Source organism: Malus domestica, chromosome 15, assembly GCF_042453785.1.
Source record: "Malus domestica chromosome 15, GDT2T_hap1".
NCBI lineage: Eukaryota > Viridiplantae > Streptophyta > Magnoliopsida > Rosales > Rosaceae > Malus > Malus domestica.
In genome coordinates, this window is record NC_091675.1 from 782346 (window position 1) to 802157 (window position 19812).

Here is a 19812-nt window from a genome sequence, read left to right on the forward strand (position 1 = left end):
AGTTTGTGAATGGTACGGTCAATGTCTCCACTACTTTGCATGATGAACAACCTTAGCCTAGATGCCAACCAAGCCACCACCCAAAAATAATCTCCAGAGTCCAGGTCCAAAACCACTCACTCAATGAATGGATAAAAAGTAGGAAAATATCAACAGCATTAGTTCAATTCAATGTATTGAGAACGAGGGAGTGAATTTACATAAACATTCAATATCCAATGCTAAAAGAACTCCAAGTTCACCCATTTGGTTCGAGAATATATTTCCTCCCATTTGGTTCGACAAGTATCACTACTTGGTATTACTAATCCAGTTACGTTGGAACACTTAAACTGATTTTCGTCTTGAGCTTTGATGGTTTTCTTGGTTCACTCGCGTTTCTAGCTCTGTCCTAATCTTCTTTCTTCTATTTACTAATACACTACGTTAAATCTATAACATGTCAATCGTATCATATTCATATATATTAAATTAAAGAGTAAACTGTCATTTAACCCCCTAAACTATCACGTCAGTGTCAATTTCCCCCCTGAACTATTTTTTTGGCCAATTGACCCCCTAAACTATGTTAAAGTGGCCAATTGACCCCCTACCGTTAAGTATCTTTAACTCCATCCAATTTTCTGTTAGAAAGTGTCATGTGCTTGGCACATGACCACCTTTTTACATTTTATGTCTAAATCTTTACAAAGAAAACATATAAAACAAATATTAAAAAAAAAAACATACAAACCCTAAACTTAATCATTCAAAATAATAGAAAAAGTAAGGCTTTTTATATTAACCCCACAAAATGTTGAATGCACCCCATATTAAAATTTAATATTAAATGACTTATTTACTCTACTATGCAATGTCAATTTTGACCTTATTAGGTTTTTTAAAAAATAAAATTTTATAAATACACCCCAAATCACTTTTAGTGTATTATTTATCTTCTCAACTATCAAAACACTCACATCCTCCATTGTTGAACAAAACCCTAACCAATGAAACTACAAACATGTTGACTGAGAAAAATTGTTTTTGACGAATGAAACGCGAAATCGATGTTTCTGAAGCTTCACATGAGGTAAGACTTCACATTTTTCATTGTTTTAGTGATTTCGATGACATCGATAATTATTTAATCTTGTGTTTGCTACATTATTTTTCAATATGAACCCTAAAAGATGAATATGAATATGAATATAGAAGTTTGAATAATGCAGCAAATGCAAGATTAAATCATTATCGATGTCATCGAAATCACTAAAACAATGAAAAATGTGAAGTCTTACCTTATGTGAAGCTTCAGAAACATCGATTTCGTGTTTCATTCGTCAAAAACAATTTTTCTCAATCAACATGTTTGTAGTTTCATTGGTTAGGGTTTTGTTCAACAATGGAGGATGAGAGGGTTTTAATAGTTGAGAAGATAAATAATACGCTAAAAGTGATTTGGGGTGTATTTATAAATTTTTTTTTAAACCTAATAAGGTCAAAATTGTCATTGCATAGTGGAGTTAATAAGTCATTTAATATTAAATTTTAATATGGGGTGCATTCAACATTTTGTGGGTTGTTAATATAAAAAGCCTTACTTTTTCTATTATTTTGAATGATTAAGTTTAGGGTTTGTATGTTTTTTTTTAATATTTGTTTTATATGTTTTCTTTGTAAAGATTTAGACATAAAATGTAAAAAGGTGGTCATGTGCCAAGCACATGACACTTTCTAACAGAAAATTGGATGGAGTTAAAGATACTTAACGGTAGGGGGTCAATTGGCCACTTTAACATAGTTTAGGGGGTCAATTGGCTGAAAAAATAGTTCAGGGGGGAAATTGACACTGACGTGATAGTTTAGGGGGTTAAATGACAGTTTACTCTAAATTAAATGAATTTGTAACACAATTACTAATCCGGTTATGTTGGAACACTTAAATTGATTTTCATCTTGAGCCTTGATAGTTTTCTTGGTTCCCTCGCGTTTATAGTTCTATTCTAATCTTCTTTCTTCTATTTACCAATACAATACATTAAATCTATAACATGTCAATCGTATCATATTCATATATATTAAATTAAATGAATTTGTAACACAAGCTAACCCCTCATTTTATTTCTCCTCTTTCTTGATAGTCTACTTAATGTTCCTCACCACATCACTATCAATCGAAAACAACTTCCAACAGCCAATCAATTTTTGAAACTATATTATGAATGGAATCAATAGAATATACAAACATCATGAATCACCGACTTGAAGGACTAGTAATCAAATCACAGGTATTGTGATCCAGGTCAGATTCTAATTAGCAAAAATAAAATAAAAAATCACAAGAAAAAAAAAAAGAAATACAAAAGCGTGATCCACAGCTAAATAAAACAACTGTGTTGTTGGCACTTTTCTGAAGGAGCTCACATCTACAAATGGTTGACTGCTCATGCTTAATTGTGTGTATTTTAAGAAAACAAATCTGCTGTATTAATCTAACGGTCACAAATCCTCCACGACGACATGATAGACTGGTCAACGTGCAATGTCTGACTTTGCCGTGTTTTCCAGTTGTTGCTCCATCTCCCAACTCAGTCCACAATGCTTTGGAGCATATTCCTGCAGGTTTGTTCAATCAACATCAAAAAACCCCATCTGCATCACGCCATCTAAATGGACGGCTCAGATCATGTCATTTAGCACTTTTTCTCAAGTACCTGTACCTACAGGTACTTAGTGGTAACCTATTTGACTTGATCAAAATTAAATCGTCCTGGGACAAACTTTTGAATTAAATTTAACAGTCAAATATGTGTTGACATTGAGTGCTCGTAAGTATTAAGAAAAATGGATCTTTTAACTTTGACAATTACAAAAATGTACCTCTAGTTTGCACATGAGTTCGTGGGGAGTTTCGGCAGAGACAATAATATGTCGAGCTGCAGGGTCAATGAAACCTTCATCCACAGCCTTGTCTATGAAGGATAGCAGTGAGTTGTAGTATCCATCCACATTTAACAACCCCACCTGCATCATGCAAAATATTAACTTCTTAATTAATTAACATCTAATTGTAACTAAACCTACTTAATTTACAAGGACCAAAGGTGAATTTCTAGTATGTTTATTACTAATTACCGGTTTGTCATGGATTCCCAACTGTGCCCAAGTGATCACTTCCAACAGTTCCTCCAAGGTACCATAGCCACCTACAATCAAACGTATGAATGATTCATTTGGGAAGTGTTTGTTTTTTTTTATTATTTTTTTAATTAATAACGTCAAACACATAATAGTGCGTGATTAGTTTGAGGCAGAGTCACATTGACATTCTGAGTATAAGTAAATTTCTTTCATCTTGTTACAGAGCGTGATTAGTTTAAGACGCTGCTACTGTACCTGGCAAGGCAATAAAGGCATCAGCTTGGCGAGCCATTTCTGCTTTGCGTTGGTGCATGCTTGATACAGCTCTTACTTCTCCCACTGGCTCTCCTGTGATCTGAGATTATAAAACAATTATTTATTTTAGTATCTTCACTTAACACTAATAAAAGGATAAACAAATACATAATAATTAAGAAATTAAAATACCTCTCTTGGCATGAGAGTTGTGGGAATTACTCTGCAAATTAATCAAAACAAAATACAAATCAAGATCGGAGATGAATAAAAAATTCAGAAAAGGCAGGGCAGATAGAGAGGGAGGGATAAGAATTTTACCCCAACACGTGGCGGCCACCATCATAGACAACTTGGGAGACCTGACCCATCAATCCAATGCTTCCTCCTCCGTAAACCAAGTCGATGCTCCTTTCAACCTGCAAAAATAAATCCTCTTTTTATATTAACAACAGACGTACCTCCTTCAAACATCTCATCTAATTACTATAATTTGTGGTCAAACACCCATCATTTACGCTATCGTAATTAAATTAAACCCTATCATTACACTTTTGTATCCTTAATTAATCATCTTTTTCTCAATTATTCATAGTTCACACATCATTCTTATTTTAACTTTAATCGTGTCACTATGACGGTATTGTCATACAACTAAAATGAATAACAAGAATTGGTTAGCTTAGGAAACCGATGCTAGAAATGGCTCCAAATCTCAAATATCCATGATCCAAAAGTTATCATCTTTTTATGAATTGGTATTAGAAAGATTGAAATTCAAAGACCAATGGCTCTAGTGTCTCTCATCATATGCTTCAACAACATCCGACCCAAGTGAAAAATGCTTTTGGGTCTCTCTAAATAGTTAAATTCTCAAGGTAACAAGCAAATGGGTACCTCAATCTTCGATTAATTTCGAAGAATGACACATAAATTTCGATTTTCATAACATGTAAGGGTAAAAAAATGGTATGAACTTTACAAAGAGTGAAGAGAGCAGTGAGAAATAAGGGTTACCAATTCTTTGCCGAGTTTAATGGCAGAGAGCTGGTAGCTCGGGTTCTTGCCAGCACTGCTGCCACAGAAAACGCAGATACGGCTGAATCTCGATTTCATTGCAGTCTGCTGCTGATGTTCCATTGCAGAAAGTCCTGAATCCAACTGGGTTTTTTGCTTCGATCGAGAAATGTCGAGAATGAGAGACAGAGAGAGAGGGAGAGAGAGAATGAACGAACTGGAGAGAGAAAAGAGATTAACGTGAAGGTGTTTGTTGTGTTCAACAGTCAAGCAATCGCTATGAAAGCCATTGACAAAAGTTGAAGGAATGAAATTAATGGTATTGGTTCTTTAATTTATACAGGCAAAATATTAATAATTTAAAGGAATGCCTCGCTCATCACCATCTCATTTTCTCGTTTCGTGATATTGTTTCGATAATGAATTTTACGTTGAAATTGACGTTTAGGGTTATTGATTGCTCCTAAATTTTTGGAAGAGAATGCCGGTGCATATGGACAGAATAAGGGGTGTGATATCCACACCTCATTTTACTCCTCATACACCCTTTGATAATTTATGTCCGTTGATCTTCTTCAATTCATCTGATCCGATATCCGAAAATTAAAAAAGTGTGTGAGAAGTAAAATAGGGTGTGTAAATATCACACTCCCAGAATAATTGTGGAGGGTCACAAAGCATGGCAGGATTCTTTTCTCTTTAAATTTCTCTCGCATTTTTCTTTTCTATTTAAACGATTACGATTAAGCAACGACATATTTTGTGCTAACTTCATAGAGAGAGAAAGACATAGAGGAAAGTGTGAGAGAAAGGAAATGAATTTGAAAGGGAAGAGAATCCTAGTTCCACCATATCACAACTTGATGTGTTGTTTCTTTTTCAAATTTGAGTAATGATACTCACCACATTATTATTTATATCATCTTTCTAATAGAAGTATAGTCTACCAACACATGTGGGTCTCATTTCTATTAGAGAAATAATACAAATGTGATACGAGAAATGTGGTACGAGTAACATTTTTGTTCAAATTTCGGTTTTAGTAGCTGGTTTGTTGAAAGGAATTAGGAAATCAGTACTATATAAGGAAATTGCAAACCAAATCAGAAATGAGTTTAATGGGGTGTATTCAATAGAGATTTGAACTTAAAAAAAATAGAGTTATTCAATTAAGATTTTAAATGAAATTGTAAAGATTTAATTAGAAATATTCAAAATCTTTTTTTTTTTGGTCAAACGAAAGATTAGCCACCGACGGGATTTTAACCTACATCATCATGTAAGAGCTCAACTCTTTTCCACCACTGTGGTAAATGGCCACTTGCATTCAAAATCTGAATTGAATATTTCTAGTTTTGTTTTTCAACAAAAAAAATAACTAAAAATATTCAATTTAGATTTTGAAAGATTTTATAAAAGTTAATAAAAATATATATATATTCAATATGAAACTATAAAATCTAGAGATATTTAACTAAAATTTGAAATAATTTTTAAAATTAATAAAGATCCATATATTCATATATTCAATATGAGATTGTGGTTCGACTCATAATTGAGGTAGTTTTATGTAATTTACCTAATTAATATGACAAGTGGCAAGCTATAATAGAATGGTAATAACAAAAAAAAAATATTAAGAAAGGGCTTGAAGACTAAAGAAGAGAAGTTCCAACCCTTTTAAGTTTTAACTTGATCAAATTTTAGGATTAGGATACTATTTGGATCAGTTTTGTAAGGATCTAGAGGATCAATAAATCATGTCCGTTAATCTTACATCGTGCGGCCATAAATCATTTTAATTTTTTTTATTTAAAATTGAACACAAACTGTACTTAACGAAAATAGACCGCACAATATACGATGAACGAACACGATTGATTGATCCTCCAAATCTTCACAAAGAGGATCATGCGAGGATCCTCATCCCAAATTTTACTCTTCCCTGTTATAAAAACAGCAATTTTATAAGAAACAAATCTTTGTTGGTATCTGGTGATGACATCCCCAGTTAGCGCGTGTGTGTGTATGTATATCAGACTTTATTTATACTAGAATATAATGATCTTGGATATAACTACGTTAATTATCATAATTAATTGATATAAATTGTATTGTTTAACAGCTTCATCCCAGTTAATTGGGATGATGAGGTGGGCACTTACGTACTCGTCATTGACTGATAATTGTTTCTTAGTTTTCTTGATTTAAGCTTCGTCTACAACTGAAAATAATAATGCTTGTCGAAGTAGTTTTATATATAATGCTGGTTAATCTTAAATAAATCAATAATTAATTCCACTTGTCAATAGTTGAACTGTAAATATGAGATTAGTAATGGGACACATCGGCAATGCATCAACTAGCTTGTAGTCTATAGTCACGAGGACATGCATGCAATATGATATATCCATTTGTTAATTATCATCAAATTTAAAACTAATACAAATAGTATAGTTATTAGTAGCCTGGCCAGATGCTTTATCGTGCAATGTTGTTCTCTCTTATCATTCAACTTGTAAATGAAATGAGGTTGTAGAATACGCATAAGCTTTGCTACACTATTTACAACAACAACAACAACAACAAAGCCTTTTCCCACTAAGTGGGGTCGGCTATATGAATCCTAGAACGCCATTGCGCTCGGTTTTGTGTCATGTCCTCCGTTAGATCCAAGTAATCAAGTCTTTTCTTAGGGTCTCTTCCAAAGTTTTCCTAGGTCTTCCTCTACCCCTTCGGCCCTGAACTTCTGTCCCGTAGTCACAAATAAATAATATAAATGTCTGAGCCCGGGTTCGAACCGGGGACCTCTAGTGTGTGAGACTAGCGTGATAACCGACTACACTATTTACAATTATATATATTAATTCATATTCATAGATAGATATATATATTATTAAACTATACTTCAATTACATGAAGAGTAATGATCTTCTATAATTTTGCACGTGAAGGGTTATTTCTTGGTTTCGTCCAGTCATTAATAACTTGATTATTTTTAGTTAATAGTTGGCAGAAACAACACTCGTAAGGAGTCCTATTGAAACCAAGAAATATAGGCATGCCCACCATCCAGATGAGAATAAATGAAGTTTTCCGCAAAAACCTGCTAGTGGAGAAAGACCTCCTAAGGATAAGAGACATAGGGCTAAAGAGAGAGCCAAAAAAGGATCCTTTGTGTATAATCATGCATAATCTCGAATGTTATCAGTTACGGTACGTAGACCAAATGATACAATGCAAGCAAAAGTTCCTAGATTCATGAAGATATAGAACAGCATGAACCACATTTTCATACGACCTTAGGTGACATTTAATGTGGACAACCACATTATTTGAATTAATCAGATTTTTAAATTTAGTTCATTATTTAATAAATTAATAATTAAGAAAAACTAGTTAATTAAATGATGATTGTGGTAAACGATGAGTCATTCTTCTTCCTTTCCTTGGGTTTTACAAATTTTTCAAATGATGTGGCTATTCACATCAGATGCCACCTAAGTTAATATAGAAATGTGGTATAAAAATATGGTATGAATAACTTACTCTTACATGCATGAAAGATAGCCTATTCAAATTGAGTACAGCTTCGAAGATCCTTCCTACGACTACACATATATAGTATTCTGTTTGAATATTTAACTGTAGTAAGTTTTTTTTTTTTTTTGTCGAAATAACTGCACGAGTATAATATAAAGATTTCTGCTCGACCTATTATTAATTCCAGGAAGGTTAATATTTTCATAATCTAATCACATGGCACACGGGTTAAATTAGCATCTGTAAATTGAGAATTTTCTTACTTACTGTACTTCCATTGATGGTTTCTTTGTCTGGTATGAACATGAAATCGCTTTTCCCTTTTCTGGAAATCTATTGAAACACAATTTTCCAAGAAAAAAATGTTCTACGGAAAGCTGGTTAAAATAAAACGTACGTAAAAGGAGTTGTTGAAGAATTATTGATAGTGAAAGTAGCCGACCTTACCCTAAACTCGTTGGAATTTTTCCATGCAATATTCAGACGAACAATGTGAACCATGGAATTTGGCCAGTTAAACTTAATTCGAAGGATTTGGATAAGAGAATATTCTCTAATTACAATCAAAGTCCAAAGGTGCCCTGAAGAATGACGTTCGTTCATCTCTTTTTCTTTCTTTTCTTCTTTTTAGAATGTTCCAAAGTAACTTCTTTTTTTTAATTTGCTTTTTCGGTGCGGATGTTGAAGTCTTTAGAGCAAAAGGGCGAGAACTGTCCTGAACTTTTGGGCCGTGAATGGCTCCTTTGTTTCTTCGCTTTTAATATTAACCGACACTGGCCACGTACTTTATAATTTTTGTCAAATTCCATTCCTTTTTCCTTCCTTCTTCCTCAAGAGATTACTCCTTAACCTTGTTTCTCGTTAGTTAATCATTATGGTCAACAAATTAATTACTGATTGAGACTGTATTCAACTTAATTAAGCATAATAATAACCATTTGTGTGTGTTCTAATTGAAATTCTAATTTGATGTAACACAAATTATTAGCATATTTGGATTTAGCTAGCAAAGTTAGCTAGAACAAGTTTATCTTCTTTAGACACCCAAGTTTAAATATCTCTCTACCTATAGTTTAAATGAATAAGTGTAGAAATATCATTTAAATGAAAACAATGTAGCGCGTAGCAAACTGGATGAATATTTTGATAATTTTTTCTTAAAAATACGTCATGAATGAAACCAACCCGAAAAATCCGTTTCTAAACACTAACTCTCAACTCAAATCGCTCGTGAAAGCATGATTTTAATATATAAAAGTAAGTCCTGGCAACTCAGATCGTGAAAGCATGAGTTCAAAGTTATTGACCAAATATAATTTGAGTTGAAAGTTAATACTTTTTAATCTCGAGATACAACTCAGAGCAAGAAAGCATTGTAAATTACAACTCAGGGCAAGAAAGCATTATACCACTGTAGCCATTACAACCAAAACGCTAATCTTCTATTTATAGAATCCATGTGGATCATGATATCGTTAGTGCCAACTCTTTTCATAGCTTATTGGATGGATATATACACACGTATGACCCCCACACAAAAACCCTTTGATTTTATATTTGACCACAGAAAAATAAAAACCAAAAAACGCTTTGGCTTTCCGAAATATGAATAATACTGTTTTATTAAGAAAAAAGGAAGAAAGACATACAAATATGAAAATATCTTCCGCATAAATACTCAAGGTGTTTGGATCAAAACTTGAACTTTGGGCTCAAGAAAGGAGCTGGCCCAAAGGGATGCCTAGGGAAGAGCCCGGCCTAAGCCCAGCTGAAGCCCAGAAAGCAGGAAATGGCCTTTTCTGACTTGGTGCAGCTCATGAGGACCACTTGCTTACCTACCCAAAGGCCAAGTGGTATAGACTGACCAGCTACACAGCCCATAAAGTACTTTATGGTGGCAGTACATGTAAAATAGCTGATGAGTCATCACCCTTCAAATCGCATTCGGGCAAGGTTGCTGCTACAGGAGACCAAGCCAAGTTGTCTATATAAGAAGAAAGAGAAACCAGGAATAAGGACACTCAATCAAACAAACAAATGCAAACACAAACTCTGCTCAAAGCCAGATTTGCCTTCAAAACGAAGCTGTAGTCAGCCCAAGCCTTCATCCCTCTCGGGACAAGCCTTCATCCCTCGCGGGATAAACCTTCACTCAAACCCTTGTAATAGCTCTGCTACCTTGTTCAACCTTGCTGTAGTATCGATTCATCTTTTGTAAATCTCCCTCTCTAAAGCTTTCAGACCCTTGATAAACTACAAAGATATGAACCTACAAGACGACCAGGCTTGCCCGACAAGGTTAAACCTCGCCCAACCTTCTTTGTTTTTGTCTTTTCATTCATTAGCCTAGCAATATGTTGTATACTTCCAGTTATATTCAAGTTATTTCTAGCAAGATGACTATTAAAAGGCTTTCTCAGTACTTGGATCCGATTTGAATATATCTTCAGTGTTCAAACCAGATCCAAGTCCTAAGCCCTCAGGCATGTAAATCTAATTAGTTAAAAGTCATTGGCCTCAAGGCATAAAAAAGAACCTTATGTGGACTTAACCCATCCACGACAATCCTTGATAAACGAGAAGTCCGAAGTTACTTGGGGCGCAAGTAAATCGACCTACCTATTAGTCTTATTTCTATTACATTATGATTATCATAGAACGCTTAAGCATGGGAAGGATTCTGATATGAAGCCTCAAGGCCTACACCTAAGGCCCCACGAAGGCACCTATTTGGATTCATTCCGTTCTGCGGTCTAGAACGTTTGAGTATAAGAATGAACTCTAATGGGAAGCCTCAAAGCCTACATCTAAGGCCCTACAAAGACACCTATTTGGGTTCATTCTACCTCTCGGACTCGGGTAATCAGAAGTATAATAGTTATAAGACTCATGCATTCACGAGAACAAATATGATGTGTTCGAGCACTGGTTTAGTTATTGATAGGAAGCCTCAAGGCCTAAACCTAAGGCCCCACAAAGGCACATGTTATAACTAACACGGTTTCTCAGGTATATACATATATACAACCAAAACTCGACATCCATTTCACATCTGCCATGCTGAAGATGGCAGTGGCACACCTGAGCACTTAAAAGTTAACCTTGATTGTGAGTCTCAAGGCCTACACCTAAGGCCCCACAAATGCACCTCTCAAAGTTAACTCTGTCCTTCTCTTTCAGCCTTGCCCGACGAGACTTGCCCGACAAAGCCCGACAGTGAAGCAGAAGCCCGACAACAGCCCTCAACCGGCGCCAACCTCCCGGGGAGTTGTGTGCTCGTCGGCCAGGAAACATCCCCGACGGAAATTCCTGACGCGAACATAGTTTTGGCACGCTCGGTGGGATTCCATTTGATCAGAAGATATATGTCAAAATGCCAGAAGATTTGCAAACCACGTTGCTACAAATGTTGCAAAGATTGGAGAAAGCTTCCATAGGCTCCAGAAAAGAAACAGACCTGGTTCCTCCCGAGGGAAAGAGACTTAAAACCAGCCCGCCAGAAGAGTTGGTGGTAGACAAACCTGCAGTTCCCTTCTCAGAAGCCCCTGTAAATATGATCAATATGACATGGGTTGAGAAGGGAAAAGAAAGAATCACAAGGGAACCAGAGGAAGAAAGATTGGCTGAAAAACCTACTGAAGGGGTGATTAAATCGCCCGAATATCCAAAAGCAGCCATAATCAAGGGGATGGTTATGTGTAGTAAGTGCCAATGCGAGTGTGAGCTCGAAATTCCCCCGGCTGGAATCCTCATTGATCATGAAGTGATCAGGAGGAAGGAAGAAAATGAAAGGAGAAGAGCCCACGAAAAGATCAAGCAGGCTACGAAAAAGGACACTTCCCGAAGCGTTTTTCAACGATTAGGAGGTGATTCCCAACCCAAAGCTTTGTCAGAAGTATTTCGAAACCATGAAGCTTCTGAAGAGGCAAAAGATATGGAGGCCAAAATACGGAGGGGTACAGATCATCCTCAATATGGCCAGATGGGAAGGGAAATCAAGAGGATGGATGGGATAACAAATCCTGTCATAAAAGGAAATCCTGCCCACCTCGGGCGAAAATGATACGTAGTCGGAAAGAACGGACAGCCTACCAAACAAATGGGAGCCTCCATGGTTAGGAGGGTTCAAAGGCAGCACAAAGCCTACATGAATTCCCTGAAGACCCCCGCAACATCTGAAGCCTCCAAAAATCAAAAATTGGAGAAAACATCATCTGGGGGAAATAGTCAACTCCGCTGGAGAAGTAAGAGAGATGCGGAAAAGGCCAATAGCAAGACGGAAGGCGAGGGGAATCACGTGCCGCATAGCCAACACCCTAGGAAGTATCGGATCTTGAGGAGAGCTCAAGAAGATCTGGTCATGGTGCCAACCCCCGGGTGGAAGCTAGAGCCCATTCGTGTTGGAGCTGTTTCATCTGAAAGGAGATCACCTTCTCTGCCATTGGTGGATCCTTTTGGTGAAGTTCCAAAGTAAACGCTGTATGCGGGCATGAATCAACAGGAAGGGGCACCAGAACCACTACTTCCAGCCGATGCAATGGCCTGGTTGGATGAATTCATGGACCAGATTGGGGGCAATAAAGAAGATCTGCCCGAGCCTAGTAATTTTCATATCAACATGGCGTATGTATTATCCGCCATGTTTGGTGCCAGACTTGACCAGCCCGCTACTATGGAGGATGATTACTTGACAACTGAGCCAATGATGGCACATGTCAATGTGGAGGTAGTCGAAGAAGGAGAATCGGGCAAGGCTGAATCCACTGAAGCGTCTAAAGATAGTCCTTTCAGGATTTACACAGACGAAATGGTGTTTAGCCGCCCGAACAGCTCGTTGGCCAATCGTCTGAAGCCCATATATGTTGTTGCTCATTTGGAAGGTGTGCCCTTCAAAAGAATTCTAATTGATGGGGGAGCAACTGCTAATGTGTTACCAGCCAAGCAAATGAGGAAAATGGGAAGAGGCACAGAGGATCTTATTCCCACAGACCTCACGGTCTCTAACTTCTCAGGCGCTATCACCAAAACTCATGGGATATTGCCTTTAGAAGTGGATTTGGGATCTAAACAGATCATGCTGGCATTCTTTGTGGTGGACTGCACTTCCACTTATGGGGCCTTACTCGGAAGAGATTGGATCCACCAAAGTCTGGCCATACCCTCAACTCTTCATCAACAAGTGGCTGTTTACCATGAAGCGGGCACAGAAGGACCAGGCTTTTGGGAGATGGTAGAGGCCGAATCACGGCCATTTCTCCCCACAGCCAATGTTGCGGAAGCAAGTTTCTACAACCCCAACGTAGGAATCTTGAAATGTTCAGGAGCTGACGAGAACGGCCGCCCTACCAAGGTGACGGCCCAAAAGCTTTTGGAACAAGGAATGCTTCTTACTAGAGAGGAGTGGGATAGAACTTGTATCCTCCCAAATCCCCTACACCATCAATGACTGAACAAAAGAAGAAAGATCAGGTAATGGCAGTCAGATCCCTGATTAAAAGACTGTTGGTATATGGGAAGGGAAGAAGGCAAGAAAGGGAGCTCTTGGACAAGGAAGAGCAGGAATGGCAGGTGGGAACTTCAACCAGCCAGCATGAAAGGAAGGAGGAATCTTGCAGAGAAGAATTGGAAAGGGCCATTCAAATGGCCGAGTGCATTTATGACCTAGATGGGCCAGATGACTTGCCCGAGAGCCCGGAGCTTGTCAAATTTTTGTGTGCAGAACCTGATAAGCCACCACCAGAAGTCCAGGATCCTCTGGAAATTATTAATCTAGGGACAGAGAAGGATCCAAGACCAATACAAATTAGTGGTTTATTGGGGGTTGATGATCGGGCAAATATTATCTGCCTTTTGCAAGAATTCAAAGACTGTTTTGCTTGGCATTATACTGAGATGCCAGGTTTAGATTCAGCCTTGGTGGAACATAGAATGCCCATCAAGGAGGGATATAAACCTGTTAAGCAAGCACCACGAAGGATGTCAAATGAGATAGAAGAAAATGTCAAAGAGGAGATTGAAAGGCTAGTAAAAGCTGGCTTTATCAGACCAGCCAAATATGTGGAATGGTTGGCCATCATTGTACCCATTTTAAAAGCTATAACAAAAGCAGTACGATGTTGTGTGGATTACAGAAATATTAATGGCGCTACACCAAAAGATGAGTATCCCATGCCCATGGCCGATTTATCCATAGATGCAGTAGCAAAACATAAAGTCCTATCTTTTATGGATGGGAATGCTGGGTATGATCAGATAAAGATGGCTCCAGAAGATATACACAAAACAGCTTTTAGGTGTCCCGATCATGTGGGGGCATATGAATATCTGGTCATGCCATTCGGGCTCAAGAACGCTGGTGCAACTTACTAAAGGGCAATGAATGCCATCTTTCACGATCTGATTGGCCAGAGCATGGAGGTATACATCGATGACATAGTGGTGAAGTCCAAGACAGAAGAACAGCATCTGGAAGATCTCAGACAAACATTAGCAAGGATGAAGATCCACAAATTAAAGATGAATCCAAAGAAGTGCGCGTTTGGAGTAAGAGCAGGCAACTTCTTGGATTCCTGGTGCATCAAAGAGGTGTAGAAGTGGACAAGAACAAATCTCGAGCAATAATGGAGTCACCTTCACCCACCAACAAGGTGCAACTCCAGAGGCTACTGGGCAAAATTAACTTCTTGAGGAGATTCATTGCTAATTTAGCAGGCAAGATCCAGCCGCTGACTCATTTACTAAGATTGAAAGATAAAGAGAACTTCGAATGGGGACCACCACACCAACAGGCCTTTGACAACATCAAGGCCTATTTGACTTCTCCACCAGTGTTGGTGCCACCTCAAAGGGGAAAACCCTTGAAGCTGTATATTTATGCCTCAAAAAAGTCAATCGGGAGTTTGCTAGCCCAAAATAATGAAGGCAGGAAGGAGCAGGTAGTGTACTACCTCAGTAGAATTCTGACCGAGGTAGAGACAAGGTATTCCCCAATAGAAAGATTATGCTTGGCTTTATATTTCACTGCCAGTAAATTAAGGCATTACATGTTACCTTGTCACGTGCACATCATCGCCAAAACAGATGTGATAAAGTACATGTTGACAAAGCCAATGCTCACAGGAAGGATTGGGAAATGGATTCTAGCATTATCAGAATTCAGTTTTCAGTACGTACCCCAAATGGCAGTCAAAGGCCAAGCAATTGCTGACTTCCTGGCCGAGCACCAAGAATCTCAAAGTGAGGTAATCAATATCCCAAGAAGCCTAGAGGTTACTAGCATTTGGATCCTGCCAAGAAAAGATATTTCGGGCAAAGAAGATTGGGTCCAGCAAGAGATAAGAAGAGTAGCTAGTCTCTGGATCACTCATTGGAAGTTGTATTTCGATGGATCTCACACTCAGAAGGATTCAGGAGCGGGGATTGTAAATGTAAACCCTCAGGGGGTTTATCATTATTATTCATTTCTCCTGGACTACCAAGGAAATACTAATAATCGGGCAGAGTATGATGCCTTAATAATTGGTCTGGAAATCTTGATGGATCTGGGGGCAGTAGAGGTAGAGGTCTTTGGGGATTCAGAGTTGGTAATAAACCAGTTAAATGGGGAGTTCAAGTGCAGACATATTACCATGGCGGGGTATTACTTGGCAGCTATGCAATTATTGAGTTTCTGGGATTCTGAGATATCGGTCAATCATGTTCCCAGGGGATCCAACTTAGCGGCCAACGAGATGGCACAACTAGCCTCAGGAGTGCCAATACAGGAGAGAAAATATGGGGTAGATGTCGAGATCCAAAGAAGAAACCTTTCTTCCATCTTAGAAAGGGGATTCAGTCTAGATATAATGGTGCTAGAAGCCGAGATAGAAGATTGGAGGTCACCTATCATTCATCATTTGAAGGATCCCTCTTCGCCTACAAGCAAGAAGGATAGACAGCAAACAACCAAGTATGTCTTATGGGCGAAGAACTTGCTAAGGAAAACTCCAGATGGGTTACTGTTGAAATGCTTGGGCCAAGAAGAATCCATGAGGGTAATGGCCGAAATACATGAAGGAGTATGTGGAGCACATCAGGCTGGAACGAAGATGAGATGGTTACTTAAAAGGTATGGTTATTTCTGGCCCGACATGGAAAGAGATTGCAAGTCTTATGCCCGAGGTTGTGAAGAATGTCAAAGGCACGGACCTCTCCAGCATGTGCCCTCGGTACCTTTAAATCTAGTGGTCAAGCCTTGGCCCTTCAGAGGATGGGCGATGGACTTCATCGGGCAAATCTATCCAGCTTCTAGTAAAGGGCATACCTTCATAATTGTAGCAACGGATTATTTCACCAAGTAGGTGGAAGCATCAGCAGTAAAATCCACAACTTCAGCCACAGTCAAGAATTTCATTGAGACCAAGATTCTGTACAGATATGGGGTGCCCGAAACTATAGTGACGGATCGTGGGCCATCTTTTATTTCAAAAGAAGTTGAGGAGTTTGCAAGTAAGTACAAAATAAAGATGATCCAGTCCAGTCCGTACTACCCTCAATCAAATGGCCAGGCAGAAGCCAGCAACAAGATCCTGGTCAACATTATCAAGAGAATGGTGATTGATAGTCCAGAAAAGTGGCATGAAAACCTAGGGAACACTTTGTGGGCATACAGAACTTCCAAGAGGGCAGGAACATGGACAACTCCTTATACTTTAACTTTCGGGCAAGATGCAGTCCTCCCCGTGGAAATCAATGTAAGTTCTGTAAGAATTCAAAATCAATTTGGGTTGCATAGTGAAGAGTACATCGAAGCCATGTGTCAAGGAATTGAAGACTTGGATGTAGCCTGAATTGAAGCTTTGAACCAGATTCAAGAGGCAAAGCAAGCCGTTGCCCGAGCTTATAACAAAAAGGTAAAGATGAAGTCTTTCAGGGAAGGGGATTTAGTCTGGAAGACAGCCCTCCCTCTAGGAGCTCAGCTCAGGGGCTTTGGAAAATGGAGCCCGACATGGGAAGGTCATTTCATTATTAATCGCGTTTTGGATAGAGGAGGATACTACTTGGCGGACCTTGAAGGAAACAGGCAGAAACATCCCATTAATGTTAAATTCTTAAAGAAATATTGTCCTACGTTGTGGGATGTTAGAGATTGTTATGTTGAAGAGGATGCAAGGTAAAGCAAGCTTCGGGATATCAATGTGCAGTGTATATTTATCAATCATTCAAGAAGATGGAAAGACAAGAGTTGCTGAGATAATGTATATTTCATTTCGACAAATTGATGAAATTTACAAAAGATTCAAAGCCGACGTATTACAATCAATTCTCTTTCTGGATGCAATGGTATCTTCAGCTGATTTTCCGATGTCTTCATGGATGGAACCCGATCAGGTGATCGGGTTGTGCGGCCAACATGAGCCTGGTAGAGGATCCTCAGACAGGACCATCACCATAAGTGATGGTGAAGCCCGACTTATCACCGCAACAAGTAGGAAGATAAGCCTTCGAAAGGAAACCGCCTGACCAAGGGTGTTGGAGATAGCGAGGTGTTCGACCAAGGGTGTTGGAGATAACAGTCATTTGATGAAAACCCTTTTTCTCACGAAAATGGGGTTTTAGGAAACCCCACTCAAAGCCTGAGAAACCCATTTCTCAATTTCTGAACGCTTGAGGAAGATGGAAGAGAAGGCCGAAGAGGATTTAATGGCTTGACAGAAGAGGTTCTGAGCCAGAATTTATAGAGCCCCCAGAGGATAGTTCAAAGGTCGTGAGGAGAGCAAGGGGCATAGGGTTGCCTTCATCCTGTCTAGAAAACACAAAGTTCCAAAAGATTGATATACACGCATGCGGATATTCAATCAATGATGGCGCCTAGGATTCCAACCTTAACATTAATTGAAGGAGGCACTGTTTGGATCAAAACTTGAAATTTGGACTCAAGAAAGGAGCTGGCCCAAAGGGATGCCTAGGGAAGAGCCCGGCCTAAGCCCAACCGAAGCCCAAAAAGCAGGAAATGGCCTTTTCTGACTTGGTGCAGCTCATGAGGACCACTTGCTTACCTACCCAAAGGCCAAGTGGTATAGACTGACCAGCTACACAGCCCATAAAGTACTTTATGGTGGTAATACATGTAAAATAGTTGATGAGTCATCACCCTTCAAACCGCATTCGGGCAAGGTTGCTGCTATAGGAGACCAAGCCAAGTTGTCTATATAAGAAGAAAGAGAAACCAGGAATAAGGACACTCAATCAAACAAACAAATGCAAGCACAAACTCTGCTCAAAGCCAGATTTGCCTTCAAAACGAAGCTGTAGTCAGCCCAAGCCTTCATCCATCGCGAGATAAACCTTCACTCAAACCCTTGTAATAGCTCTGCTACCTTGTTCAACCTTGTTGTAGTATCGATTCATCTTTTGTAAATCTCTTTCTCTCTAAAGCTTTCAGACCCTTGATAAACTACAAAGATAGGAACCTATAAGACGACCAGGCTTGCCCGACAAGGTTAAACCTTGCCCGACCTTCTTTGTTTTTGTCTTTTCATTCATTAGCCTAGCAATATGTTGTATACTTCCAGTTATATTCAAGTTATTTCTAGCAAGATGACTATTAAAAGGCTTTCTCAGTACTTGGATCCGATTTGAATATATCTTCAGTGTTCAAACCAAATCCAAGTCCTAAGCCCTCGGGCATGTAAATCTAATTAGTTAAAAGTCCTTGGCCTCAAGGCATAAAAACGAACCTTATGTGGACTTAACCCATCCACGACAATCCTTGATAAACGAGAAGTCCGAAGTTACTTGGGGCGCAAGTAAATCGACCTACCTATTAGTCTTATTTTATTACATTATGATTATCATAGAACATTTAAGCATGGGAAGGATTCTGATAGGAAGCCTCAAGGCCTACACCTAAGGCCCCATGAAGGCACCTAGTTGGATTCATTCCGTTCTGCGGTCTAGAACGTTTGAGTATAAGAACGAACTCTAATGGGAAGCCTCAAGGCCTACATCTAAGGCCCTACAAAGACACCTATTTGGGTTCATTCTACCTCTCGGACTCGGGTAATCAGAAGTATAATAGTTATAAGACTCATGCATTCACGAGAACAAATATGATGTGTTCGAGCACTGGTTTAGTTATTGATAGGAAGCCTCAAGGCCTACACCTAAGGCCTCACAAAGGCACATGTTATAACTAACACGGTTTCTCAGGTATATACATATATACAACCAAAACTCGACATCCATTTCACATCTACCATGCTGAAGATGGCAGTGGCACGCCTGAGCACTTAAAAGTTAACCTTGATTGTGAGCCTCAAGGCCTACACCTAAGGCCCCACAAAGGCATCTCTCAAAGTTAACTATGTCCTTCTCTTTCAGCCTTGCCCAACAAGACTTGCCCGACGAGACTTACCCGACAAAGCCCGACAGTGAAGTAGAAGCCCGACAACAGCCCTCAACCGGCGCCAACCTCCCGGAGAGCTGTGTGCTCGTCGGCCAGAAAACATCCCCGACGGAAATTCCTAACGCGAACACAAGGTCTCATGTAATCCAACTATTGGAGGTTTCCCACGAACACATCGGTCTAATCTGGTTCGTAGCCTCGTGTTTTGTTGCAGGCGTTAAAACATATCTAAATTCCTTTCTAATTAATTAAAATGTCTAAAGAGGGCCCTTGCCTCTCCAATTAAACTCATCAAAAACCATTCTTTATATGTACCTAACTCAAAATCATTAATTAATTCATTAAAGAGTAAACGAGTGAAGTTTGATTTGATTTGATTTTAAATCTTTTCCATAAAGTAGGGTTTTGTCCTTGACTAACAAACAGGTTGAAAAACTCACTAATACTAATTTAAAATGATTTAGGATATGTTATTAATTTTTTAAAAT

The 19812-nt window shown here is 38.7% G+C and overlaps 1 protein-coding gene and 1 non-coding gene across 2 annotated transcripts; both read right to left on the bottom strand.

Moving 5' to 3' along the window:
- Window positions 1-2175: 2175 nt before the first annotated feature.
- LOC103413856 (cytokinin riboside 5'-monophosphate phosphoribohydrolase LOG3-like) lies at window positions 2176-4725 on the bottom strand. Its single transcript, XM_017326390.3, has 7 exons — window positions 4396-4725; window positions 3700-3797; window positions 3571-3601; window positions 3379-3478; window positions 3118-3188; window positions 2863-3006; window positions 2176-2598 (listed from the first exon to the last, which is right to left on the bottom strand). The coding sequence occupies exons 1-7, from the start codon at window positions 4516-4518 to the stop codon at window positions 2515-2517; spliced, it is 651 nt and encodes a 216-aa protein (XP_017181879.2). The 5' UTR covers window positions 4519-4725; the 3' UTR covers window positions 2176-2514.
- Window positions 4726-7175: 2450 nt separating this feature from the next.
- Window positions 7176-7247, bottom strand: TRNAV-CAC (transfer RNA valine (anticodon CAC)). The gene has a single exon. It is a non-coding gene; the product is annotated as a tRNA-Val (tRNA).
- Between the last annotated feature and the right edge of the window lie 12565 nt (window positions 7248-19812).

Excerpts from the sequence above, each read along its gene's own strand:
- LOC103413856 (XM_017326390.3), bottom strand. The coding sequence starts at position 4,518 with ATGGAACATCAGCAGCAGACTGCAATGAAATCGAGATTCAGCCGTATC. Across the intron at positions 3,189-3,378 it reads TGCCTTTATTGCCTTGCCAG|GTGGCTATGGTACCTTGGAG; the intron begins GTACAGTAGCAG and ends GTTTGATTGTAG. Across the intron at positions 3,007-3,117 it reads TGGGAATCCATGACAAACCG|GTGGGGTTGTTAAATGTGGA; the intron begins GTAATTAGTAAT and ends TGCATGATGCAG.